We start from the raw sequence: 27,422 nt of genomic DNA on the forward strand, positions 1-27,422 counted from the left end.
AAATAAATATGTTGCTTAGCAGTAACTCTTACAAACACCACGGGCGCTGTCAGTTCTTGCAAGGGCCCTGGTCACCCAGTGAGGTGTTACTTGGTGTTCCTGTGGCTGCAAAAGATTCTTCCGCGCAGTTTATCTCTCTCACCCCAGCATCACATAATGCATCATGACATCCATGTCAGCGATCTTTTCGTCCTACTGAATGTCCTGACTCAGATTGCACTCTATCCAGCGGCTTAATTTCTCGCTCCTTTTCGGATTGGTGGAAGCATTAGAGGCACGTGACCAACTCCGATGGCTGGCAAAGCAGGCTGGGATCGCCCTAAAGGAAGCTGTGACGCAGGCGGCGGCGGGTGGCTCTTCACCTTCTTAGTGATCGCTCGTACCAGATCTCTAGCATGCTTGAGACTGTAAGCTGACAAAAATATAAAAGAATATCGTCATTTCTAGAAGTTTACCCATTTCTAGGTCAGAGAGGCGATAGTTTTGTCACTTATAAAGAGATTGGGGTAACTTTTTTTTAAATCAGCTTTTCAAACAAATGTTTATAACCTTTCACTTCATGGTAGCTTTTCAGGAGCTCCGCTCTTAGGCTTGGCTAAATCTCTATGTAATATTAACCTCAGGATTAAACTTTTATTTCATGGTAGCTTTTCTACAAGGCAAACGCGATTTAGTGGTTATTGCTGCTCATGTAGGTCATAAAAAATTACGATATGGGTACAAAAAAAAAAATCGAGAAAAAGATTCTTATTCATCGTGGTAGATGCAATAATAAAGTGTATTATCGTTTGTCTCACGATGTAGTCACTTGAGATGTAGATCGCGATGTTTCGACTGCTTACTGCTAGTCTTCTTCAGGCGATAAGGTCGACTGATTGCACAGTATCATTTATATCACAAAGATCGGTTGTGATTGGTGCATTTCGATCCACCTATTAATCCGTTCCGGCGAGTAGCTGTTCCCTCAGTGGTTCGCTGTTGTACCGTTCTCCTGTTGTTGTGTTTTTTTATCTTGGGCATCCATGCTTCAGGAATTTCAATTCCACTATCCCTGTTGATGTTATTAGGTTGAAGTCTTATGTGAATAGCTTCCTTGACCCTACGTGTGTCCCAGTGAGGATCTCGATCAATAAGCTTGACCTCATTCCAGATAAGATAGTGGCCGGTCTCGTGGGTGTGTTCAGAAACGGCGGAGGTCTGGGTAAGGGCGAGTCGTATATCCCTGTCGTGTTCTTTGATCCTCCCCTGCATAGATCTCCCTGTTTCCCCGATGTAGACTGCCGCACTCACAGGGAATCCTGTAGACAACACCATCCTGTTTAGCCGGGTTGACGGTGTCCTTTTGGTCGCACTAAGTGTGACCGAAGTGTCGTGTCGGACTTAAAGACGGTGCGAATGCCTTGTTGTTCTAGGCAGCGGCGGAGAGACTCCGAAACTCCTTAGACATAAGGTAAAATGGCGGTGGATTTAAATTCCGCGACGGGCTCTCTTCTTGGCGTTGTTCGTGCCTTTGTGATCTTCTGTACAAAAGAGGAGGGATATCCGTTAGAAACAAGTACAGATTACAGATGTTTCTTCTCTCCAGCGATTACTGATGGTTTGGTCACAAGACGTTTAGCCCGGTCGTACAGACACTTCACAATACCGCGCTTTACTGACTGAGGGTGGTGTGAATCATACGCTAGGTACTGATCAGCATGTGTTGGTTTCCTGTAGACACTGGTGGTAAGGCGACCATCAGGATCTCTATAAACTGACGTGTCAAGGAAGGCGATCTTGCTGTTATTCTCGATCTCCATGGTGAAACGGATTGATGGTTGTTGACTATTTAGGTGCTGCAGGAAGACGTCAACTCTATCCCGATCCAGGATGGTGAAAGTATCATCTACGTAGCGTTTCCAGATCTTAGGCTTGCAAGGTGCGGACTCTATTGCTTGTTCTTCAAATATCTCCATGTAGAGATTAGCAATAACCGCGGATACAGGGCTCTCCATGGCTGTGCCGTCTCGTTGTTCGTAACTCGATCGGTTGTACTGGAAGTACGTAGATCTTAATACGAAATCCAAGAGGTCCGCAATTTGAACTGGTGTAAGTGTCGTGCGGTCAGCCAGGCCTGCGTCTTTCTCCATTTTTTGTAGCGCGGCTTGTACGGCACCCCCAATCGGTACGTTGGTAAACAGTGACTCTACGTCGAAAGACACCATGATCTCGTGGTCCTTCGATCTCTCTCGAAGATCCACAAGGCCGACACACCGCTTAGGCCAATTGTGTCGTGTGTCAACACCTTTGCATACGACCTGTCTGCTTTCTTGGCTAACGTATTATCTCCTCTTGCAGGTAACTCGAACTTCACAGTGAAAAACTCAACTGACTTCGCCTCCACCATCGTCAGTGAAGAGATCCAGGACCACGAGATCATGGTGTCTTTCGACGTAGAGTCACTGTTTACCAACGTACCGAGCGAGGGCGCCGTACAAGCCGCGCTACAAAAAATGGAGAACGACGCAGGCCATGCTGACCGCACGACACTTACACCAGTTCAAATCGCGGACCTCTTAGATTTCGTATTAAGATCTACGTACTTCCAGTACAACTGATCGAGTTACGAACAACGAGACGGCACAGCCATGGAGAGCCCTGTATCCGCGTTTATTGCTAATCTCTACATGGAGATATTTGAAGAACAAGCAATAGAGTCCGCACCTTGCAAGCCTAAGATCTGGAAACGCTACGTAGATGATACTTTCACCATCCTGGATCGGGATAGAGTTGACGTCTTCCTGCAGCACCTAAATAGTCAACAACCATCAATCCGTTTCACCATGGAGATCGAGAATAACAGCAAGATCGCGTTCCTCGACACGTCAGTTTATAGAGAACCTGATGGCCGCCTTACCACCAGTGTCTACAGGAAACCAACACATACTGATCAGTACCTAGCGTATGATTCACACCACCCTCAGTCAGTAAAGCGCGGTATTGTGAAGTGTCTGTACGACCGGGCTAAACGTCTTGTGACCAAGCCATCAGTAATCGCTGGAGAGAAGAAACATCTGTAATCTGTACTTGTTTCTAACGGATATCCCTCCTCTTTTGTACAAGAGATCACAAAGGCACGAACAACGCCAAGAAGAGAGCCCGTCGCGGAATTTAAATCCACCGCCGCTTTACCTTATGTCCAAGGAGTTTCGGGGTCTCTCCGCCGCTGCCTAGAACAAGGCATTCGCACCGTCTTTAAGTCCGACGCGACACTTCGGTCACACTTAGTGCGACCAAAGGACACCGTCAACCCGGCTAAACAGGATGGTGTTGTCTACAGGATTCCCTGTGAGTGTGGCAAAGTCTACATCGGGGAAACAGGGAGATCTATACAGGGGAGGATCAAAGAACACGACAGGGATATACGACTCGCCCTTGCTCAGACCTCCGCCGTTTCTGAACACACCCACGAGACCGACCACTATCCTATCTGGAATGAGGTCAAGCTTATTGATCGAGATCCTCACTGGGACACACGTAGGGTCAAGGAAGCTATTCACATAAGACTTCAACCTAATAACATCAACAGGGATAGTGGAATTGAAATTCCTGAAGCATGGATGCCCAAGATAAAAAAACACAACAACAGGAGAACGGTACAACAGCGGACCACTGAGGGAACAGCTACTCGCCGGAAGGGAACAATAGGAGGATCGAAATGCACCAATCACAGCCGACCTTTGTGATATAAATGATACTGTGCAATCAGTCGACCTTATCGCCTGAATAAGACTAGCAGTAAGCAGTCGAAACATCTCAAGTGACTACATCATGAGACAAACGATAATACACTTTATTATTGAAAAAAGTATATTTGGGAGGGATGGGCAAAGGAGATGTGAGGGGTTGGGGGAGGAGTCGGGGTTAGTACGATCCAACGGAACACCCTACAAATCCACATATATATAAAAACACTATGCAGTACCCCGAGGGATTCACGGGCGTTCTAGCCAACAGACCTTTTAATCTGGCCTTAATTTCTTCACTGAAATAGCCGCATTCTATCCATTCCTCGAAATCAGAGATGAAATCGAAGGCGGTCAGTCCTGGAAGAAATAACAAAACGGGAATGATCGTTATCATCTCAGTTGCTAGCCATTTTGAGGTGGGTTTTATACAAGTCTCTTTAAACTCAGCATTATCCAGTGTGAAGTTGAGTCTCTTGAACTCTCCCTACCCCGTCCGGGTTCAACCCTTACAGTTTAGGTTCCAGACCGTATCGCTGTTTTCACCGTTAGTGATTTAATTGGCCAACCCGGGGTGATAAGGCATTCTCCACCTCACGTAAACCGCACGATTTTCTTTGGTCACAGGTATCGCGGACGCTCCGTTGTAACAAAACTCCAAGTTGTTGTGCTGTGACCTTGTGACCACAGTGCAAATGCTTGCCTCACATCTTCTACGCATAGCCTCGTGTTTAGCCCATCGCGCAGCAGCAAGCGACGCGCAAAATGAAAAGCCTGGAAAATAGATAGGAACGCATTTCATACCTTGGAGGTTTCTTGACCTTACATTGGCACCTGTGCGTAACAACACCAGAAAAAGAAGTTTTTACTAAAGTCGAGCATCAAGGGATCTTATAACAGTACTCTAGAGAGTCTTTTAATCTAATTTCTCAAACTCTTAAATAATTCATCAAGTTTAAACAAAGGAAATCATGACCGTGGCTGTGTTTCGATATCTGATCTTAATTCGCACAGATTTTAACGACTTTATTTCTCCATTTTCTCCTTAGTTTTAGTTTCGAGTGAGAAAATATGTCAAACACGTAAGACAGTGTTTGACCACATTTCCAAACACCTCGAAGTTCGTCCAAAAAACACTGACCGCTGCACGTCGTAGTTTCAACTTTCTTCTCGGTGTTTGAAAATGTGGTAAAACACGGTCTTTCGTGTTTGATAAATTACTTACAATCACAGATAGACAGATACAGACATTAAAACCATTTCTCTGCAATAACATACATAATCTACATGTAGCTACACAACATTCAATGTTCCCTAATTACAGTTTGATAAAAGGTCTCACTTTGCTATAATTACTTAGAGAAAGGAATGTTTTTGTTCAATATATTCGTTGAGCTTAAGGTGGCCGAACACAGTTTTCGCGCGCGCTTTTGCTGATGCAATTCAGCGCGCGCACAAGGATTGCAAAAAACAAACATGCCGTCAATAGAGCGATCATTTTATTTACTCAACACCCGCAGTATCTGTGCTATTTTTCTCTATAATTGAACGCAGTGTATTGATGGCTTTAGTCTTTTATCACAAATATATGTTAGAAAAGGTAAAGATGGAAAGAACTTAGCAATTCTCAGCTTTTTCTTTGCTACCGAAAGAACCCAGTTAAATGCAGCGCATGCGTAGTAAGTCAAAAAATTGCGATTGAATGAAAATTTGCACTCTCGGAAATACTCCTATTTCTCGAGAACCACTCATTAGAATTTCACGAAATTTGGCACGAAAATACTTTAGGAAATAAGTAACTGGAGCATTGAAAATAATTGAACTTTAACAAAGGAAACTCTAGATATTACAGTAAACCTTCAACAAGGGATAATTAAAGATTTCTCTGTTAAATTATTAGCAAAATGGTGTGAACTTGTGAGAATCGTTACAAGCTTGTTGCATGCAAATTATAAAGAAAATCTAATGACTAGATTTTCTACAAATAAACAAAACCGATTTTAAAGGCCCGTTTATTTTTATTCGTGTCGCCATGGCAACGGCACATACGTCAGCTTAACCGTCAAAAAACCAAAGTTTGTCTTGTTAACTTGCTTGCTGCCATTTTTAGCGACCGAGAGATCAAGGGTTTTAGAGAAAAAGGTGAATGAAACACAGGTATCAAAAACTGTGTTCAGCCACCTTAAGAGTTTCTGAACTAGCAAGAGACTACTTGTTAAACTTACCATGATTTAGTAGTAGACTAGCAGCGTACAGATTGTTCGATTGAGTGGCGTAAAACAGAGGGCTACACAAATCATCGTTCATAGCATCCACATCAGCATCGAAAGACAACAGCAGCTCTAACAGATCCGAAGAATTTGACAGGCCAGCTGTCAGATGAAGAGCGCTGAAAAAAATGAAGCCATAACAACGACGTAGCGGTTGGAAACGACATTTTTACGGGTTACGATACGATACCATGTACTATAAGTTTTATTTTTTACACAGTATTTCCATCAGTCTATCTATTTATTTATTTATTCATTTATTTATTTTTTAATTTTATTTTATTGGAATGGTAACAACATACAAACAGAAGAAAAGAAGAAAAGAAAAAAAACAAAAAACAAAAAACAAAAAAAACTACTATTTACAATGATTGAATTAAAATAACCTACACTTAGACTAACTACAATACAGTTGCCCTACTAAACAATAGAAATAAACGGTGTTTACGATTATAAAATATGATACTTATCTTATTTCTTGCATTTTAGCCGACAACGGTACTTATAATCAACTTAAACCGCATTTGAATACATGATTTCTCTAGCTGTATTGTATTATATCACTTATTCCTTAATATTCTTAATATGGGCAACACAAAACAGAACAAAACAACGAAAAAGAAAGAAGGATGCTCTAGTTGGTTTACCGCATATCATAACACCTCCTGTGTTGATTTAAAGGGGGGCTTCAGTCTATTTATGATAATCAATTAACTACCTATCTTCCTAACTACAATCGAAGAATACAATTCCAGAAAAAACCAACATTAAAAACTGCTGTTCATGGAGGCAGTGTAGAAAACATTTACTTGGCGACTTAGTTTAGTCTTGAATTCGTTTAATGAAGTTGCTTGTCTTAATTCCACAGGTAAGTTGTTCCACAACTGAGCTCCACTCTTCAGATAATCAGTGCGAGCTTGTGGAAGAACTAATTTGAACCAATTTGGTTCTCTGTTGTACGCAGCAACTGCTTTTACATGTAACGTGGCAAAAAGAAAAGAACATTATTCTATTTTTTCTGGAATGTTATCAGGTGCATTTTTCTCAATAAACCATTTTCGATATATTAAAATTCAGCTTGGCAGTGACGCTTAGAGGACACAAACAAAGGAAACTGAATGGCCATATTTATTCATTTATAATAATAATAATAATAATAATAATAATAATAATAATAATAATAATGATATTTAGTAAGGGAATCCAACTCAGTGGAGCCCTCCTGAATAAAAATCACCTAAAAATGACATAAATAAGAGCTACCTAATAAATTACTACAAGCTAAAATAAATAAGAGTAAAAAGAGTTCGTATTAGTTAAAAAGTTAAAATTCTAAAGATTAAAATTAGCTAAAATCATTCAAAAAAGTTTTCAGTTTTGCTTTATTTTGTTTGTGTCCTTTATGCCTCACTATAAAGCTGAATTTTAATATATCGAAAGTGGCCTATTACATCGGAGTTTCTTTCCCCCCCCCCCCCCCCTATTTTGCGGAAAGGGAGTTGCTTTGCGTTTGCACGGTTAGGTCGTGTTCTATCGGGATCAACCGTTTCAACCGCAACCGGTTTGGGTTGATACGGTTGGCGATTCTCAATAGAACACTTTTTCAACAGTTTTCGGATGAAACGCCGCAACTCCTGGGAATAGTCCTTACGTGAGCTACAGTCACGCGACATAATCACGCAAATGCTTTTTCAACCGTTTCAACCTGGTTTGAGGACGGTTGAAAAATTTGCTCAACCAAACCAATCGAAACGGCTTTTCCCCCGGTAGAACACGAAAAAACCTGACCAACCCAATCGAGTTGACCAGAAATGGTTGATCCCAATGTATACAACACGATCTTAGGTCGTGTTTTTCTCAGGAGTTACCGCGTTTCAACTGAAAACGATTGGAAAAGCGTTCTATTGAGAAACGTAAACCGTTTCAACCGAAACTGTCTGCGCTTGAAACGGTTGATTCCAAAAGAACACAACCTTAGTGTTGCGCTCAAGCGTAGAGTGTTCCAGCCAATCACAGCGATGATGATCTTGGCCAATTAGGTGCAATCGTGCTTGCCCTACGCATCATTGTTTAAATTTTTGCCGCCCTTTGTCAACGTTATCGTCCCTCCCCTCCCAGGCTACAAAATAGACTAAGAAAGACTTGTAAGACGGGAGTATTATTGTTAAGGACTTACGTATTTCCTCCAGGGTATGTAGGATTTACCGAGGCACCCTTCCGCAGAAGAAATCTGACGGTCTCCACACGATTGGCACTGAAACACCACAGGAAAGAATGAGAAAACGTCATTAACATTGTCACCAGCCTCCACACCCAAAATTACAATACAGTCGAACCTCTCCACAACGGCCACCTAGGGGAAAGAGGAAAGTGGCTGTTGTAGAGAGGAGGCCGTTATGGAGAGGTACGGGTGTGATATAACACCTGTATTTTTCGGGGTTGCAATAAGTAACACCATCAAATTATATGGATAAAACAAAAACCAAACAGAAACTGGCGACGCACAGTACAAATCAAGTTGAGTGATCTTTAACAATAAATAATGAGGTTTTGTATGTACTGTTGTTAGTCGTTGAGTAACTGGCCGTTGTTGAGATGTTATTTTGACAGTTGGGACGTACTTCAGTGGCCGTTACCGTTGTGGAGAGGTGGCCATTGTAGACAGGTTAAAATACGAGTGAATGTACATGTATGGACTGTCTGCCGGGACAAAATCAAGTCGTTGAAGAGAGGTGGCCGTTAGGGGATACTCGACTGTATTATAAAGATTAAAAGACTTCCTCACGAAGATGTCGCACACTCGTTTGTCACCCTTCACGTAAACAGTTTTCGCTCGCTGCATTATCAGTCTACGCTGGCTTTAAACCTTTTCCCGTTCATCACACAACCTTCGCTTTTTAACACGCATTTTCTCGTGACAAGCGGAAAACTCGTCTTCTCGGAAAGTACTTTAAAACGAAGGAAGAAATCGGCCCCTGTCTTACCAAGGCACTTCTTCAAGCAGGATCTTATGCACAAGTAAATCTGTTTCTTTCTCTTTGAATTCAAACTTGTTTTCCGCCAACCTAAAACAAGAACATGGACTTCATCACTCAATACTGAAATAACCAGAGAAAAGACAGTTATTTACATGAACAAAACCGTTCCCTGCAGAAAATGAAACAGTTATGAAGTTGTGACATAAGAGAGGCAGACGAGAATGGAAGGACAATTGGAAGAAACATAAAATAAGGGTAACAACAGTTAACAACGAATGTCTTGATTAACGTTTTACTGTTCTTACGATTGCCATTGAGCATGAACTTAAACTAAAGTATTTTTACAATAACTGCTTGATTTCTCGCACACTAATTGGCTCATTTTTAAACACAAATAAGAGTAAAGACGGATAAAATTTTAATTTATGCAAGCTCTCAAGTTCAACTTTCAGCTGTCAACTTTTTAACCAATGAGATTTTATGGACTTTTTTAAGTAGCTAATCAAAAAGCGAGAAAAGCTATAGACAATGCTCGCGTCATTTTGAATAAAATTCACTTATCTTTGTTTACGACAAGTTTATGGCGTCTTTTGCCCTCATTTATTCTCGGCATTTCACCAATATGGGGTCTCGTTATTGTAAAAAAAAGCAAATTGACGTCAGTTTTTTATACCTCTGTACTCTTATTGATGATAAATGTCATAGTAAAATTGTCAAAGTTTACTGCGGAACCAGCCACAGCCACTTTGATGTTTGTTAAATTTAAGATAATGATTAGACAAGTCAACAGAACAGAACTCGGATCGATGTACAGAACTACCTAGGTTAACTACTACTTAGGTTAACTTTGCTACAAACGTGTTGGCAGCATGCAATACAGACATGCGCACTTACCACCTCCCACAGTCAAGGAAGTCGTTGGCCACTGACAAATGAAGAAGACTGGGCGGAGTTTTCTACAATGGATAAACAATATCTGCAAAACAATACTTGAAACCCAAACTTACAGGTAATACAGTGGTGTTAACAGTCGGGGACCTACACAGCTAGTATCCCTGACGGCTAATTAGGCCACGCTTTTCAGAAAAGTTAGGGAACTTTATTAGGGAGCTTAAGAAACCACGACGGCGACGCCGAGGACAACGTCGATTAAAAATGAGTTTATATTTTACCTACGAATCTCGCGGTACTCTAAAGTCATCTACTTTGTTTATCACTGTCAAAGCTATCACGAAACTAAATCTGGGACACATCGATGAATTAGGAATAAAAATTTAAAAAAATAGCCGTCGTGGTTCACGTTCTCCAGACAACGCAGAATTCGATCATTTCACGTTCTTGTTTTGCAGAGGAGGGCAAAGAAAAGTACCAAGAATTATAACGCACGTGCACAACCGTTGTTCTGCTCATTAAATCTTTTGTTTTGCGACGTTGCCGTTGCCGTTGCCGTCGCCGTCGTGGTTTTCTTAAGCTCCCTATTAGCAACGACGACGGCGACACCGAGGACGACGCCTAGTAGCACAGCTGTTGTTTTGCTCATTAAACCTTTTGTTTGACGACGTTCTCATTGCCGTCGTCGTTGTGGTTTGCTTGAGCTCCCTGTTGTTGCTATGTGAGTGCCCAATTTGAACCAAAAAGGCAGCGAAATTGCACCTGCCAACAAACTGCACGCGCTCTGTAATAAGCTGCAAGTGCCGTTGCCGGTTCTTGGACTACACTACACTACGCCGCAGGAATTTGAAAACGGAGTTTTCACTTCGAAAACGCATCAAATGTTTTCCGTTCACACTACGTCGGAGAAATTTCAAAACGCAACAATCACCGGTCATTTTGGATCTGTGTTTGAGGAAAACTCGGGCAGGGAAATCACACATGATTATCGCGACGTCATCGCTTTCGAAAAGCTCTGGTTTCAAAATGTTCTTCGGCCACAGTAAAACGCCAAACTGGCGTTTTCAAATTCCTCCGGTTTGAATGGCGTTTTCCACAGCACCGTTTTGGTGAAGGATCAGTGTGGACGGTAGGCCTAACCGTAGAAATAAGGCTGCGTTTTCGAATTTCTCCAGCGTAGTGTGGACGGGGCCTAAGTTTGGGAAACCAACATAAAGATGTAAAACATCCACAGCTTTTTGAATGACAGAAAATGTGCTTTTTTGTGACCGTTCAGTTCAAAGTTAAGAAGTATTTTTCTTTAATTGAATACCTCATTCTCCATTTCTAAGTTTCGCTTGATGCTTCCTTCAGTGTCGAAGAACAGGAGAGCTTGAATGGCGTCTATTCGACCTTGCATGGCACAACAGTGAATGGGCATCAAATCCTTAAGCACAAATAAAAAGTAACTTAAATGGAAAACAATCGACTGAGCCCGCAGTGTTTGACAAAGAGGCTACTTAGCAACGTGACGTCATCATTTTTGCGACACGCTGACCTTGACAACTTTCGACATCCTTGCACTAGTCTTTGATTGAGTAAATATAAGACAATGGTAAAGTACAAAGATTTGGCACTTATCGCCAAGATAGTTCGAGTAAGATAAATCAAACAATAAAACATAAAAAAGGTGATCTTTTGACACTCACTCGATTATTTCTGATGTTTAGTGGGGCTTCTTTCATCAGCTGTACAATGAAAAAAAAAAAAAGGCATGAAGAGAGAACAACGTATCAGTGGGAAGGACAATAACGGAAGGCATTGAGCTGTTAGACCGAGCAGCAGATTGTTTTGTTTTGGTTTTGCTTTCGTTTTCTTCATGGCCGACAAGATACGCGTGGTCAAACGCTTAATCAGACAAAAACGTTAAAATAGAGGTTTTGCACGACAGCCATGTTACATGGCAGAAACAATAGATTATTTTTCCTATAGGGAAAAAATGTTCTTTCTAATGCAAAACATTTTCATCGTTTCTGCCATGCAACATGGCTGCCGTACAAAACCTCTATACGGCTGGGTTAATCGGGAGTGGAATTCCTGTGGCTGCAGTAAGTCTGACTGGGATTACCGTGGTTAATCTCACCATCTTTTCAATGCATTCTAAGTCAGTGGCCTCTCCACTTTCACCGTAACATTTGACATGCAGTGGAGTGTTGCCATCGTGGTCTTCACTGTCTATGTTTGATCCTGCCTCCAGGAGAAGCTACACAAAGCAATAAAAAACCAAATTACACGCTGCAACGGGTTAGCCAGTCAATTGGACTGGTAAGTGCTACAAATTACACAAAAAGTAAATTTCATCTTACATCGGGCAGCAGATAAACAGCCGTAACACGGACAGAACCAATTAAACAAAGATCTCATGCATGACGCTGAAACAGTCGTACGGCTAAGATATCAGATTATTTCCGGTTCCAAAATGAAAAATTACCAATCCTTCAGGGGTTTTAGTTTCATTAGATTTTTTAAAATAACATTTAAACAGCATTAATTTTTTTCTTTTAAATAAGGTCCTGTAATAACCTGACGTGCTGCAACTCTTAAGCTCGACAGGTTTCGTCATTTTGTTATAGAGCACGTTTGAATTTCCACGTTTATGCTTTGAGTGACATTAAATGGCGGCCCGAGAAGGCTCTCCCGTTAGTCAAAAGATGAGTTAAGTCTTTGCTAACTTGTCGGAGCTCTAGAGTAGCACCAACATGGCGTCTCCATACAAAGCTCTGTAAATCTGGGTGCAACACTTCCGAATAACGCGTGAATGAAAAACCGCACAGGCCTAAATCTTAGTTTATATATCAGTCATCTATCACATCATGGACCAGATTTTTGGCTTAATTTATTGAATGGTTCCGACTTTTATTTTTGATGGCGTGACAGTGTAAAGCAGCCATTGTACATTACAATTTAGGTTAGGACAAGGGTAAAGCTGCGAGACAACACCTATGAAAGGGGCTTACAAGTTTCCAAATTTCTAACTCTGAACGTAAAGGTACATTAAAATTCTTATTAGTGCAGATGACATGCAAAGTTTGTCAAATGACGAGAACTAGTTTCAGGGGGAGAGGTGGTAATTGGGCGGGGTAGGGAGTGGAAGAGTCAAGTAGGTTTTCCCTGTAGGCGTATGCCACTGAAACGGTGAACTTCACAAATCTGTGATTTTGTTAGGATGGGTTACAATTTTCGAGTGTCCCCCTCTCTACTACTAAGTTTCTAGTGTTATTACCAGCTCAGATCGGTAATAAACAATAAAGATGCCAGTCGGAACCGTCAACAAATTTAACGAGTATACCTCTACAGTTGCCGCGTCTTTGGCTCTGTGCAGGGGCGTGGCTCCTTTGTAGTCCAATATATTGACATCCACCCCTTCAGAAAGCAGGGTCTGAAAATAAGGTTTGAAACCTGATTAAATAACATCCCTAAAGTTTGCTTAATCTATGACAAAATTTTAAAAGAAACGATTAAAAATGGTTAAAAACGTAAAGCACGGTTTTCGACATAATGTCGTCTTCAGAGTTAAAAAGCCGTCTGCTACTCGCAAATTTATATCCGTTACGTAATTCTCGATGGGAACAGTTTAGCCATATAAGAGTGAATTTGCTTGTTCAAGCTGAGTTGCCATTGTTGAATTATTAGGCCTTCTAGAATTCTTCGGTTGTAGCCTTGTACATGTACATATTTTCTGGTTGAGTAAATATGGCTTCTCTTAATGAAGGGTCTTTATAGAAGAATATCTACCGCTACCGAACGGTTTTCGTATGCGTTTGACTAATTTAGTGGAAAGCCAACAGCTTAACGGAAAGCACGTTAAACTCCAGATCTCGAGGTCTGTATTCGCGCTCTAGCCGGGGTCATTGTGTTGCCTTGCTTGAGCAAGACATTGCATTTTAACCGGTGCCTCTCACTTCACCCAGGATATAACTGGTGTTGGCGAATTATTTGGCCGCAAACCAAACAGAATGCTGGGGCCCGTTTTTCGAAAGCCCTGGAAACTTTTCGGGCCCGCAAAGCCATTTTTAATTAACATGTATCTAAACACAGGGAGTTGCATACGCCTGAAACTTCTTGTATGAAGAGAACCCCCGTTCATATTAAGAATACGTGATTTTGGTATGGCTTTCCAGATGCGAAAATTTTTGCGGGACCTTCGAGAACCAGGCCCTGGGCGACAACTTTTGACGGGCTACCTTTCTATCCCCTCATCGCTTTTTGCAACGGAACCAGTGTTAACTAACTTGTCCTTTTTATCTAGGTAAGACATACTCGTGATCCCTTAATGGAATGACTTAAAGTTCTGTCGTGGGGCTAAATATCTGAATTTAAAATGCCAGCCATTGTTATGATCTAGAGCGGGGATTGTTTCCTAAAATATTACTTCATCTCATCAACGTAACAATGTAACCGTTGCTTTAGAAACGTGTAACCCGATACAGATGTTTGATGTCTAAAAGGTTTCGCAAGAAGAAAGGGTAGAAAGAAAGAAAAAGATAGACATTAAGGTGGTATAACCATCACCAAATATACCTTAGGTGGTGTAACTATCGCAAAATATACCTTAATCACCGGGATCGCTCCAAAGAACGAAGCTGTATGGAGGAGCGTACTACCGCTGACACACCTATCAGAGAGTGAATAAAACTTAGACAAATAGCAATACAGGACATGATAATCTTACTCGAAAGAAATGATCAGTTCAAACAGTTCTGTTGGAAAATCTCAATGAGCTTTAGAGGCAGCGTGGCCGAGTGGTTAGAGCGCCGGACTTGAAATCCGAAGGCCATGGGTTCAAGACCCGTAATGACCACTCAGCTGGAGTTGTTTCTCGGTAGACCCTAGTTTCAAATCCCCGGTCATGCTTGTAGCCAACTGGTCTGCCTCCCGCCAGTCAAGGTTTTTAAGCCTATTATGCTTAGTTGATATACTTCTTTCTTTCAGTTTAAGTGGCATGCCTGCAAACTAACTGGGTGTAGCTGAGCGCGTTGACCAAGCTATGAACATTTTTTTGTTAACATTTTTTGAGCTCAATATTGATTTCCTTTTTTCGTCAATTTGAAGGTAATTGTGATTTTAAAGGAAACGAGAAGTGAAGAGCTGGGTCATCTTTTCAAGCGTTTGGCACGGGTCACGACTATTTACCTTGAATTCTGAATACTCCTTGAGACACTATAATGATTAGGTCTTTGTTTGCATTGTTCTTGCTAATAATAACGAGCTAGGGCGAGGGGGAAATAATTTTGATACCTACCTGCTTCTCAGACTCGCCATCATCTTTTCTTTTCTGTGATGTACGTCCACAACTGTAGCGAGCTTCTCGATGTTTCCTGATATCAACTGAGGAACTAGTTCCTGCCACTCTTTATACTTTGCTGAAAGAAAAAATCAATTACTTCTATTATTATTGTTATTATATTATTATCATCATGATCATCATCATCATTATCATTATCATTATTATTATTATGATTGTCACTGTCATTGCCATTGTCATTGTCATGTCATTGCCACTCTCACTGTCAATGCCACCGTTGTTGTTGTTATTATTATTATTATTATTATTATTATTATTATTATTATTATTATTATTATTATTATTATCGTCCTCACGTGCCATTTACCGTGCCATTTGTTTGGTTCTCTTTGCATATTTGGTGGTTGTTTCTTCTGCTTGTTTATCTGGTATTGTTAGGTCTAGTTCTTGTTTGAATTGTTCTGCTTGCCTTTGTATAGAGTACAATTTCTTTCTGTTATTATTATTATTATTATTATTATTATTATTATTATTATTATTATTATTATTATTATTATTATTATTATTATTATCGCTTTTGATTGATCAATTTAGCGGGCCGTATTCTAGTTTCTACTGTACGGCCCGCTAAAATTCAAAGCTGTTTTTGTTGCTTAAATGTTTCGTGATTTATCGCCGAGCGTTGTAAATTTTTATAGCAAGTAAAAGCTTAAATTGACTCGTTTTGCTTTCGACGTGCATCAGAAATTTGAAATCGTACCCGACCCCGTCAGACACACAATAGAGATAAAATAAATATCTTCTAACCTCGTTTTCCCGGTCCGTTCTGTAAGAAGTTATGGATCCAGGTTTTTTCCCCCTTCGATTTAGCGCCTGCGATTGTGCCATAAATCAAAGGGGAAAAAATGAGGATCCGTAACTCATAGCACGGAACGAGAAGACGAGGTTAGTAAGAGGTATATAAACTAGCTAATGAAAAATATATGGCATTGGAGTGTACGTGTAAAAACGATATACCAGCAGCAGGAATGTACAAGAATGGTGGCACGTCTAGTGTCAGTATTTACCTTCTAAGAACTTCTTGAGTTCATAGTGACGCATGAGGTCAAACGCTGTTTTACTGCTTTTGTTACGCTTCATCACATCAGCTCCCCATTCAATAAGAAGCTGTCAATCAAACAGACAGCCAATCAAATCAATCAATCAATCAATCAATCAATCAATCAATCACTCACTCAATCAATGAATCAGTCCCTCAACCAATTAGTCACTCGATCCGTCACGCGGTTAGTCATTCATTCAACCGATCAAGTAGTAAAAAACAACAGTCAAAAAAATGATTTATTTTCTACCTCTTATTTGTCAACTTATTCAATCAAGAGTTGGACAGCTAAGCTACATAGCTTTCTTTTTTGTAGACATTTTCAGGAAAATAAACAACACCACAGGCCTAATCTGCGATCATCACCCTTGCAAAAAACAGACATGTAACAAACATGTACATATCTGTACGTACATCGCTCTTCCTGGATATTAATGCTGTTTTGCAAGGTAAGATGTCTAGTCTACTGGCAATTAGCCTAACTTTGTTTATTTCTACTATTTTGTGTGTGTTTCTATGCTTGTTTGTTTGTTTGTTTGTTTGTTTTGTGTCCCTGACCTAAACATGACTAAATATCTTTTCTTTTAAGTGGCTGCCTGGTATTTTTAACTGTTAGGTTATTTCGTGTAGCCAGCACCCCTAGCATTTTTGTTTTTACTCTATAAAATTGTAATTTCTAACACTGGGGTGAAATAAAAGGTTTTGTTGTGTTTTTGTTGTTGTTACTTGGTTCACCACAATCGAAGAGCAAAGCTTAGCAACAGCAAGCATGTAAGTAAATAGGTGTTACAAGTGTGTTAGCGGATAGTTCGACAAAAAGGATCTCTTTTGTCCATCTACGATATCAGTGTTTTACAGTTTTGCTTGTGGGAAACATCTAACTTGTTTCTTCACCTGACAGATTTCTTTCTGTAAGCTTTCTGTAGCGAGGAAGAAAGGCGTGTTGTGATGATTGTTGGACATGTCAATGTCAGCTCCATTCTCCAGCAGGTACAACACAATATCCTAGGAACCAAGAAACGATTACAGAAAGTTGACAGTGAGTACTCTGACTGACTAGCACAAACAAAAACTTACAGCAACGGTACATACCATTACGTACAGTCACCGAGTTGCCGCTAGTCGTTAACTAACTCGCTGATATGTTGATATTGGGTTTTCAGCCTTTTCTGCCAATCAAAAATCCAGGTAAACCACACGTGTAAAAAAACCAGGCACGTGACTATTTTGACTTCTCCACGTTCCAGACAAACTTGAGAGATGTCACAATTAATGAACTCAAAGTTTTATCGAGTGAAATCTGTGTCTTACTTTCACTGAGGCACGACTTACATAATGCCCATGCCTACAGGCCAAGTGCAGAGCAGTGTTGCCAGATCCATGCTCCTTTGACTTGATAAAGTTCTTGTCAGCATTAAAGAAAGCCACCTGTCAAAAGGTAATCAATCAATCAGTCAACCAATTACACAATCAGTCAATAACTCTGTCGGTCAGTCAAACAGTCTGAGTCAGTCGGTCAGTCAATCAGTCGGTCAATCAGCAAGTCAGTGAGTAAGTCAGTCAGTCAGTTCGTTAGTCCGTATGTCCATCTGTCTATCTGTCTGTCTGTTCGTCTGTCCGTTTGTCCATCTATCTATCTATCTGTCTGTCTGTCTGTCTGTCTGTCTGTCTGTCTGTCAGCCACCGTTAAAAAGAATCTTGATTTCACTAGAAGCTTCGTATTGCAGTTGACACACTCAGATTTATCGAGAACAAAACATGACTTTTCCTTTGGTCTTTCTTTTTGCTCCTTCTAGTCAGATCGCACGTCTATCGACACTTTCCCGGGGTTTCCAAAACATTTGGTCATGGACCGAAGCCATTAAGCACTGGAGAGGCTCGAGCTAACTCTATCTGTTTTTCTTGTGAGGGCATTTTACAACACCCATTAAATTGAAACACTGGATTCAATGTAACTTTACATACAAGTTTTTGTACTGTATCTAGTTCTCCTGTCTTCGCTGCTTTGAACAGCAGTCGCTGACACTGCAGTGTAGTGCCTGGAAATATCTGGTATAGGAACCTGAGGAGAAAATTGAAAATCATTGTAAGTTGATGAAATACGCTTTAGAAGCAGAAACAATTATGCAAGAAATGAGTAAAAAATCATTTATTTGACATACCAAGATCCAGCCTTTAACGTTTTGTTTCTAGATGAGCTTTCAAAGTAAATCTGAAAAGTAAGAAGAACAAGCCTCTATCGGTGATAAGTTGCCAAGCTAACAAGGTGCACTTAGATCAACAATTACTATTTCATGTATCGAAGAAAAACCAACAGTAATGCTTTGATTTCGTCTACAGGACAGAACGTGAGAATCAACAAGGAAAGAGAACGAACTTACAACTTATATAGGATGCTCATGTTTGAAAGTTTGCTGTTAAGTGGAAGGATATCCCTTTCTTCGCTCATCTTTTAAATGAAACGCAACTGGAAGACTGTGAAAAATAGCGGTGTTCACTTTGCTAAGTTCTGTAATTGGTTTATAAAACTGATGCAATTTGGTTTAACCAGTCACAAGAACCTTCCTTGAACAAAGCCAAACATATGCGTGACGCGGCCTACGCGCGTTTTCCCGCCCTTTGCAAGGGCTGCATGTTTTCATAATCACTTTGAATTCGAATTACAGTTAAAACCCGCGTGTAAGAACCTAGTCGTTTAAGAACCTACTGGCAGAGATTTTTCCTTTTTTGGCCCAAAAATATAAGAACCTGTTTAGCTAAGCAAGATCAAGCAGGTTCTTATACGTGGGTTACAGTCGAAGTTATGATAAATATTTTAACCAAGGAGTGCGACTTTGAGGTCTATTTCAAATTTATATTACAAGAAAATACCTAATACAGTTGTGAATAAATACAGTAACTATATTCAAGGACCAAACCTAATTGTATTTATTTTTTCTGGTAATTAACAACTACACCTCTTTCATAGAAATTAAGGACCTAATAATCAAGAACCTACTTAACCTAAATTTCCAATAACTACCCCAAAAGGACTTGTTTTACCAGACTTCAAAAAATGAAGCTTCTTACACGCGTGTTTTAGTGCATTTTCCCTCAAAATGTATTACCTCATATTTTGCATTATCACCACTTAATTCCACTACTTGGTCCTCCTCCAAGCCAAGCATTTGTCGCACGGTTTCTGAAAGATTAAACACAATTGAAACACAAAATTGTAAAACCATAGAATATTACAGTTTTAACCCTTGTCTCTCTCAGAATGGTCAACTGAAAATGAGAGGGTAATTAAACTTTGGAAACGTTTATGAGTTATTCGTAAGTTTCCCTTATTCAAGTTACAAATAGTTCCAGTAGGATCCATACACTTTGTCAACAACGAAGTTGTTCCGACTGTCGCGGTAGATACACACTTTAGAGCGGTTTTTTAATCGAGTGTGGAAACGTAATTAACTTTACATGTCTACGCTACACGATTGGCTTAAAAAAACTCGGGGCCCTTTTTCATCCAATCAGAAGCCGTAAAACAAAAACCAATCGTGGCTCGTTTGCACTTGTTTTTCCGCGCTTTACGTCATCTACATGTAATTACTATGAGTTTTGATTGGTTCAATATGTTTTCTGTGCCCTTTGAGATTGGCTAGGGTGATTACTTTGGTTTTGGTTTTGGGTTTACTACACTAGTGGTTACATAAGAATCAGTCTGGCAAGCGTTACCTTTCTGATCTGTATTTCCCGAGAAGTCGTCAAAAAATTCGCCTGCAATGAGAACGTTACAAAGACAAAAATTTGTTAGAACCAGTGAGACCTATATCTACATGTTATTTAAAGGAGCTCTGTCACAGTATTTTGAGTTATTTTGGCCACATACAAAATTACCTTTAAATTGAAGGAAACCTCAAAATAATATTTAACTAAGATAAAAAAACACCAAAGAGATAATAATAAACCATACAGGAACAAGGATGGTTAAGGATGTAGAGGATTAACATGGATTACAAACAATGAACTTGAAAAATTTAGGCTGAACTTTTCACGATGTGCAAACCGTGACCTTGCTCCCTTAAAGCAGTCGGTGTCAAGATCTTTGCTTGAGTTTAAAACCAATCATAATGTACGTAGCATCTTGATTAAGGTTTTAGTAACTCATAACGCGTGTGGCTTTCAACCAATCAAAGAGTTTCATAGATTGACTCACCAGTCTCTTTGTCTTTCAGTACAAGCTTGCGACCCTTCCAAACCGTTTCGTGCATTTTGCTACTGTAAAAACCTGTCCCACACGTTAGACTCTGATAGAGAATGAAAAGGGGCTAAGTTAACAACTCGTAGATAAAATACGTCTTCCACCCCTGGCAATAATTCATCTAAACTCATATCCAAATCAAATCGGATCTAAGAGCAAAATGAGGTATTCGCGCCTCTCCATACACAAATTTTCCAAGCATGGGGTGGAGAGCTGACCTTCTGCGCAGACGCTCTTTAGGCTCGTCACTCATGACGAGCCAAAAGAATGTCTTCGTAGGAGGCTAGTGGATATTGAGCTGGGGAGGGACTGGATGGAGGTGGCAGTGAAAGGTGAGGGAACGACGTTCGAGAGGGGGTACACAGTGAGAAGTGAGTAAACGTGGTAGGGAGAGAGGGGACAGCGATCATATGAAGGGACAAGGAAGAGAGGAGGAGGAAAAAACGCAGGTGACAGAACTAGGGGGGCATGTAACGAGTCTCAAAACCGGAGAGCGGAATAAGTGAGCGCAAGTGAGTGACGGGTTCGGTAAGGGAGTGAGTAAATGAGTGACTGGCAAACACCCATCATCTGTTCTAAATTATTCCGACATTTTAAAGGATGAAAGGAAACACAGACATAAACATAGACATAGTTTACACTTGGCTATTGTAACGGTGCGTCCTGCAGACTTGATAAGCAGAGTCTACAGGACGCACCAGCTAATTTACAGTTATGCCAAGAAAAGAAAATAACAATTAAGTAAAAATGTACAAACTAACTAAAGGAATACGTCACAGAATTCTTTTACGCAAATAAAGTAAACAAAAACATCAGCATTTTTACTATAAAAGAACCTCTTACCAGGTTGATAATCATGTCAACTGCTAGATCATTGATTGTGGTGTTCCTGGAATCAAGATAACATCACATTACAGATCAATACTGTACACACACAGAGATAGAAAAGAACTTCATACGACTACAAAACTGTCCATACGATTCGGGTAACTATCTTCAATTTAAAATTAAAAAAGTAAAAAAGATTATTCTCTCGTTGAAAACTTCAGAAAGCTCACTCGTTCGCTTCGCCTCGTACCGTACGACGTTTCGCATAAAAACCCATACACCGTTTAGGCTGCACTTCCTATGAAGTCATCTATAAGCTTATTACTCACCTGGGAACTTTAACCACATCAAATCGTTGCACAATTTTTTCGGCTACCATTGCTCTGCACTGTATGAAACGCAAAGAGAATATATATTTTCCAACTAGGTATTTTGTTAACAAACGTTAAGCTTAAAGGGCTAATGAAGGGTTTTCATTAATGGCCGAGCACAGGGCAAACTGACCAGCTATGAGGATGACTGCCTGGTTTGACCATCTAGAGGAAAGTTATTCTTTTAAAGAAGTTAAGTTCAAAACGATGTGCCCGCTTGTGAAACAAGTTGCCCTCCTTCTGAAAACGTTAATGAAGCCCCTGGTTTATGGAAACGGTGTTAGCGAAATTGTCACTCTGTCAGCCTCTAAAGCAGGCGACATAGAATTCAAGGAACGTTAGACTATTTTTCCGCTCCACTCTCTTATCTTCAAATACCTTATTTTGGATCTCTGCCACTTGCCTCATCCAAATGTTACACTTGACAATGTCGTAGTTCTGTTCCAAAAACTGGATTTCTGAAAACAAACGCATCACGGCAGTTAAAAGTTTTCAGGAAAAATTCAGCGAGTCCGTGCGGAGGATTCCCACAAGAAAAGGTCGGGAATGCTCTCGTTTAGGGATGTAAATCATGGATTTTGGTCTCACTTGGAGTTTTGGGGATGATTTTTTATTTTTTTTTTTAAGCAGTCAAGGTATCTTGTAGGCTTGAACTCGAAGAAATTATTAACAAAAAACGCTTTCTGTCCGTTTTAAAGTGGTATCTTTCAGGGGACAAATAAAGCTCGAGGCACACCCAAAATGGTCTCTTTTCTCGACGTGCATCACCGACATTTTCACATGGGAATTCTCCCTCCACCCCCACCCCCGGGGTGATCAAATAAGCAAAAGAGGGTGCATGTAAATGAACAATCCAGTGAACGTAAACAGAAAACATACATTTGAACAATATGCATTTATACATTTGAACATTTTAATAAAACAAAAATTCAAAATATAGTGCAGTATGTACCTTCATCATAAACGGATATAGCATTTTCTAATTCTTTCTTTCTCTTCAAATCCTTCACATTTGTGATAAGAGACGGGAACTGTTCCATTTCATCTTTGATTCCAATTTTTAAAACGTTCAACTCATCCTAAAAAAAACAATGACATGATTGTTGATGGCGACTGGTTGAATTCTTGGGCTTATGCTTGTGCTTATTTCGCGCCAGTTCCCACTTGTGAAATCAGCATAACACTAGTGATTAACAATAAGCATAATCGCAATCACAAGAAAAAGGAAAATGTTTCGTTTTCCTGTGATTACGCTTGGCAATGCGCTTATCTCCTTAGCTCACAGGTGGGAACCAGGCTTACAGTACGACTACTCGAACCTGGGCCACCCGAAAGAGAACTAACCAATCAAATCGTAACCTGAGAACAATGGACTGGTAGCTTCTCGTGACGGCAAGCAACGGTCTGTTTGACGTGAAAACATAAACACTATCGACTCCTCTGCGTTATATACACTCAGAGATTCCGTCCTTGACGGCAAATTATCGCTCGAAAAATTTAGCTTGAAAACTCATTTTGCGACAACTAAACCAAAACCGTTAAAAAACGCCAAAAAATTAGGATCGAAACTAACACAAATGACAAAGCTTCCTGAGAGGTTGGCAGCACTTCGCACTTTGTTGGGTTTTCAATTTTGTTCAGAACTATTGTTCGTGTTTTTCAGTGTTGTTGGTTTATATAACAAAAAAATGATGAGATCGCTATCCTTTGTTATCAAGTAACCTTCTGATTGATAACTCTTTTCCGAGTGGCCCGGTTCGAGTAGTCACACTGTAAAGCATCCCAAATCTGTTGCAACATTCTTGTTCATGAATGAGAGGACAGCAACAGTGGAGCATGGGACTGTTGTCTGACTGCTACGTGCGTTAGACACAGAGGGTCTGACATTTATCTTGGCTTCACTAGCTGGCTGTAATGCATAGCAGGGACTCTGAATAAGCTGCTAAATAACTTGTAATGTTTACAGTTGAACCTCTCCACAACAGCCACCTTGGGGACAGCGGAAAGCGGCCGTTGTAGAGAGGTAGCCGTTAGTGGAGGTTCGACAGTTCTTATATTTAGTTCTGCGAATTGGTGATACAGTTGTTAGTACATCAAGACAAGGGCCCGGCCCCCTTGTCCATGATCTTTTTTAAATTCTCATCACCTGTTTCCTTGAAAATGCATCAATGTCATTAGGAGAAATAAGATTTTCATTGAGAATGAAAGAGTCACGCTCACCAGTCTCTTCAGCACTGCTCTGGATTGACGATACCTGTATCCACTCATGAAGAAAAACCCAAAATAACAGCACACTGCCATGATGTCACCCTATGTAACAAAGTAATTAAAAGCAACTTAGATGTTATTACATATTGAGTTACATTCCTACAACATTGCTGAGACAAAAAAGGGAAAAATAGTTGGGCTAAGATTCCTGGAGAAGCACAGAATAAGAACATTTGATGGGTGACGTTACTTAAGAAATAGAAAACATGGACCGTATTTCGATCGAGGTATAGAAACACGAGTGAATTGTTGTGGAAACGCGAGAGCCAAGAGGCGAGTGTTTCCACAGCTTTTTCGAGTTCTTCCAAACTTCCGCGAGTGTTTCCATAACTCAAAGAAACACGAAGAACAAGTTTTCTATTATTTTGTTTTAGAATTTCCGCTAAGAAAAAATTAAAATGTAAATTCTCTTTTCTCGCCCCATCGTTACGTCAACAGCTCGTGCTAGTTCTGTGCTCCTGTCGAGTAATAGAAATACGATTTTAAACCATCGCGCAGAACGCTTATTGTTCTCGGGACACTTACTTACAGTTCATGAAATATCTTAGGTCTGTCATATTGCCTATTATTATTCAAATAAACGCGAGGTGGCGAGTCTCATTGGCTAAGATAAACGCGCGCCTTTTTCCGTAGGAGACCCCTGGTTGCAGCTGCAGGTTTTTTTCATTTTTTGACGGAACATTTATGGTTACAATGCATATAAAACTAGCTACCTCAACCAAGTCTTGAGAGTCAAAAGGATTGGAAGACTTGAACATCTGGTTTGCAGTTGTTAAGGCAAGGTTTATTGTCCATCTAAAGAAAATAATAGTCATCAAGGTGATATTAATATTATTGTACATCTATAGCCAGAAATACCAAACGTTTTACACGAATGCAGTCATTCCTCTTACATGCTTACTGTCACCTATAAACAATAAGCACCATCATCAAATGAGAACTTATGACAATAAGTATTGAGGTAACACTCATATGTATATAACATGTATAGCAGGTAATAGATAAAATTTACTTTAATATATATCAAATAAATGTTAATTTTGACCAGCATTTAATAGCAGACCTGTCATTTAGTAAGACTTCTGTGGTAAATGTTTCAGGCACAAATGAATTCACAAGAGCACACAGAACCCTAAAAAAAGAAGACAGAAATCGTAACAAAAAATATCATCATTTCAAAAAGGAGTAGCATCTCAATGTGCCACACATCCCCCATCGGGATCCAAAAATAATTCTGCAATAAGCAATTGTTTCTTCACCTACTGCACCAAATCTAAAACATTATATGCTCTCTTTAAATTTGGAGTGATTTTAGAGCAATGTCTACAGAGAAAAGAAATAATTTTATTATCTACTGTAGATGTTAAGAAGGTTCCAGTTTATTTATTCACTAATTGATTATTATCTTTTGTTCAATATTTACATTAATAATTACTTCAATTTACATACCTGCTGTCAGTTAGGTCACTCAAACTCTGTGAAAACAAAATACAAGTGAATCAAAGAGTATTTAAAACAACGACACTGGAAAGCTGCCTAACCTGATACTCAGGATTTCTAAAAACCTAAATAAATATGAAAGGGTTCTCTAATCTTTCACATTACGACAAAGTCTTCTGAAAGAGATTTCTTGCAAACATTTATAATCACCAAGAGGCATTTACCAAGTATGAGATCTAAATGCAATTGCTAAGTATCGCATTACTATTATAGCTGTAAGTGCTTTGTGCTAAGCAAAACTAACTAATCAAATAGCCTGCAGTGCAGGGGTTATTTTGGAACGTAACACTCAGTAGACCAGGTTTTCAATGCTGCCAGCTTTCCATCTCAATTTTTAAGCCTACTTCCTGGGCAAATTTTATGAAATCTAAGATGGCGGCCTAATACCAAAATGTGCACTCGCGTGCCAATAATGCTAATCAAAAAGAGAACAAGTCGTATCTTTGTTTAACTTATATTAACCCATTTTATTCACAACAGTCCAGATGAAAGAATGATACTTTTGTTAGAAATAGGGCACTCACTCATCAACCTAAAATGAGACCACAAAGCCAGTTGGCATCATTGACATCAATCAGATAACTGCAAATTAATTTATAATTTGTCATCCCCAGGAATAATATCACATACCAAAACACCCCTAGTGAGCTTACGTCCTTCACGGTTCATTTTAAGGTGAGCATTGACCATGTCCAGGATACAGTACTCCGGGGACGGATAGTTCCTTGATCTGTGACGTTTGATCACCATATCATCTGACTTGCTGTTGATTAAAGACAAAAGCTTTCATTGATTAACAGAACCGATACTGCTCTGTCACTGTAAGGCCCAGGTCAAACATCAAACTTCACATGGGATGAACTAAACTGAGTAAATTAAGTTCATGATAAGTTCTACGTCTGACTCAACTGAGTTTGTCTGTAGCAGACCGATACGAACGTGTTGGTCAATCTAAATTTGAAGTAAGTTCAATGTTTGGCACATTAACGGTAATGCTTTACCCGTTTGGATCTACTCATATGGAAATTTAGTTCATCTCAAGTGAATTTTGATGTTTGACCTGGGCCTGAGCCCAGGTAGACCGATGTCAGTTTCAGTAGCATGAAGTTACCAGGAAAATTGCTGTTCCCTTAGGATGGGATGCTAGTTTATCACATGGTTACTACCAGCATTCTGACAGGTTGTTCTGACTTAAAATTAATTTTCTAAGCTGAGGCCCATTTTAAGAGTACTAAAATTATTGTGCCTTAATCTTTAAAAAAATGACAACAACTTGTAACAAACCAATGATGAGCCCTAGCTACTAACCAATTGTATTTAAAGCCAGACCTCTCTGGTGTTTCATTTTCATTTTAAGCGGAAAGACAACTGGCTTTTACAGGCAGGCAACACTTTTTGAACTAAAACTTCACTATAAGAGAAACTTTATTCTAGTTAGGGTCAAACCAGGCATGCAAAATCATCCTCACAGCTGGTCAATTTGCCCAGTGCCCAGCCCTTAATGAAACCCCTGGACCCTTGAACCAGATTCCAACACATAAACCCTTACACCACTCCCTCCGACACATAAAACCATTTCTCATGCTAACAATTCATTATCAATGATCTTAATTCCTTTAATTTACTATTTCATAAAAAGAGGAATTTAGTTGTGGGAGGTACACATTACTAATTACTCAAGCGACTTTGTTTGGAACATGCTAAAAAGAATAATAACTCCAGGGATGGCTACCATTAACTTTGAATTATGTGTTGAAACAAATAGATCAAAAACATACGCTGTGCTTGTTGGGCTGGGAGATGTCAACTGAAATGTAAAGAGAGAAAAATTTGATTATAATTGTCCAATAAACAAAACAGAGCGCTGATAAAATTTCAATAACATGTTAATATTAACTGTAAGTATCACTTTTTTTGTGCTAGACTTGACTTAGTTTAACTAACAGTAGAATGAAAGAGGTAGCA

At 39.8% G+C, this 27,422-nt stretch overlaps 1 protein-coding gene and 1 pseudogene across 2 annotated transcripts in view; both read right to left on the minus strand.

Moving 5' to 3' along the window:
- LOC145492981 (uncharacterized) overlaps nt 1–27,422 on the minus strand; it is a 32,259-nt gene that overhangs the window by 490 nt on the left and 4,347 nt on the right. For both annotated transcript variants that reach the window (XM_081472371.1, XM_081472372.1), the window contains 31 exons: nt 27,236–27,264; nt 26,088–26,220; nt 25,407–25,432; nt 25,021–25,089; nt 24,671–24,752; nt 23,910–23,999; nt 22,642–22,768; nt 22,068–22,147; nt 21,648–21,706; nt 21,334–21,379; nt 20,446–20,536; nt 19,965–20,006; nt 19,358–19,431; nt 18,413–18,462; nt 18,216–18,312; nt 17,583–17,678; nt 17,145–17,255; nt 16,216–16,315; nt 15,146–15,266; nt 14,455–14,518; nt 13,193–13,282; nt 11,987–12,106; nt 11,553–11,591; nt 11,177–11,290; nt 9,868–9,929; nt 8,980–9,060; nt 8,172–8,249; nt 5,951–6,114; nt 4,530–4,559; nt 3,999–4,085; nt 1–412 (listed from right to left, as the gene is read on the minus strand). The exon at nt 1–412 is cut by the window's left edge and continues 490 nt beyond it. In XM_081472371.1, coding sequence (XP_081328497.1) covers nt 234–412; nt 3,999–4,085; nt 4,530–4,559; nt 5,951–6,114; nt 8,172–8,249; nt 8,980–9,060; nt 9,868–9,929; nt 11,177–11,290; nt 11,553–11,591; nt 11,987–12,106; nt 13,193–13,282; nt 14,455–14,518; nt 15,146–15,266; nt 16,216–16,315; nt 17,145–17,255; nt 17,583–17,678; nt 18,216–18,312; nt 18,413–18,462; nt 19,358–19,431; nt 19,965–20,006; nt 20,446–20,536; nt 21,334–21,379; nt 21,648–21,706; nt 22,068–22,147; nt 22,642–22,768; nt 23,910–23,999; nt 24,671–24,752; nt 25,021–25,089; nt 25,407–25,432; nt 26,088–26,220; nt 27,236–27,264 — 2,631 coding nt within the window. In that variant the 3' untranslated portion in view covers nt 1–233. The remainder of the gene's footprint in view (nt 413–3,998; nt 4,086–4,529; nt 4,560–5,950; nt 6,115–8,171; nt 8,250–8,979; nt 9,061–9,867; nt 9,930–11,176; nt 11,291–11,552; nt 11,592–11,986; nt 12,107–13,192; nt 13,283–14,454; nt 14,519–15,145; nt 15,267–16,215; nt 16,316–17,144; nt 17,256–17,582; nt 17,679–18,215; nt 18,313–18,412; nt 18,463–19,357; nt 19,432–19,964; nt 20,007–20,445; nt 20,537–21,333; nt 21,380–21,647; nt 21,707–22,067; nt 22,148–22,641; nt 22,769–23,909; nt 24,000–24,670; nt 24,753–25,020; nt 25,090–25,406; nt 25,433–26,087; nt 26,221–27,235; nt 27,265–27,422) is intronic.
- On the minus strand, nt 924–2,393 carry LOC145493008 (uncharacterized; annotated as a pseudogene).

This window comes from Orbicella franksi, chromosome 7 (genome assembly GCF_964199315.1).
Source record: "Orbicella franksi chromosome 7, jaOrbFran1.1, whole genome shotgun sequence".
Classification (NCBI taxonomy): domain Eukaryota; kingdom Metazoa; phylum Cnidaria; class Anthozoa; order Scleractinia; family Merulinidae; genus Orbicella; species Orbicella franksi.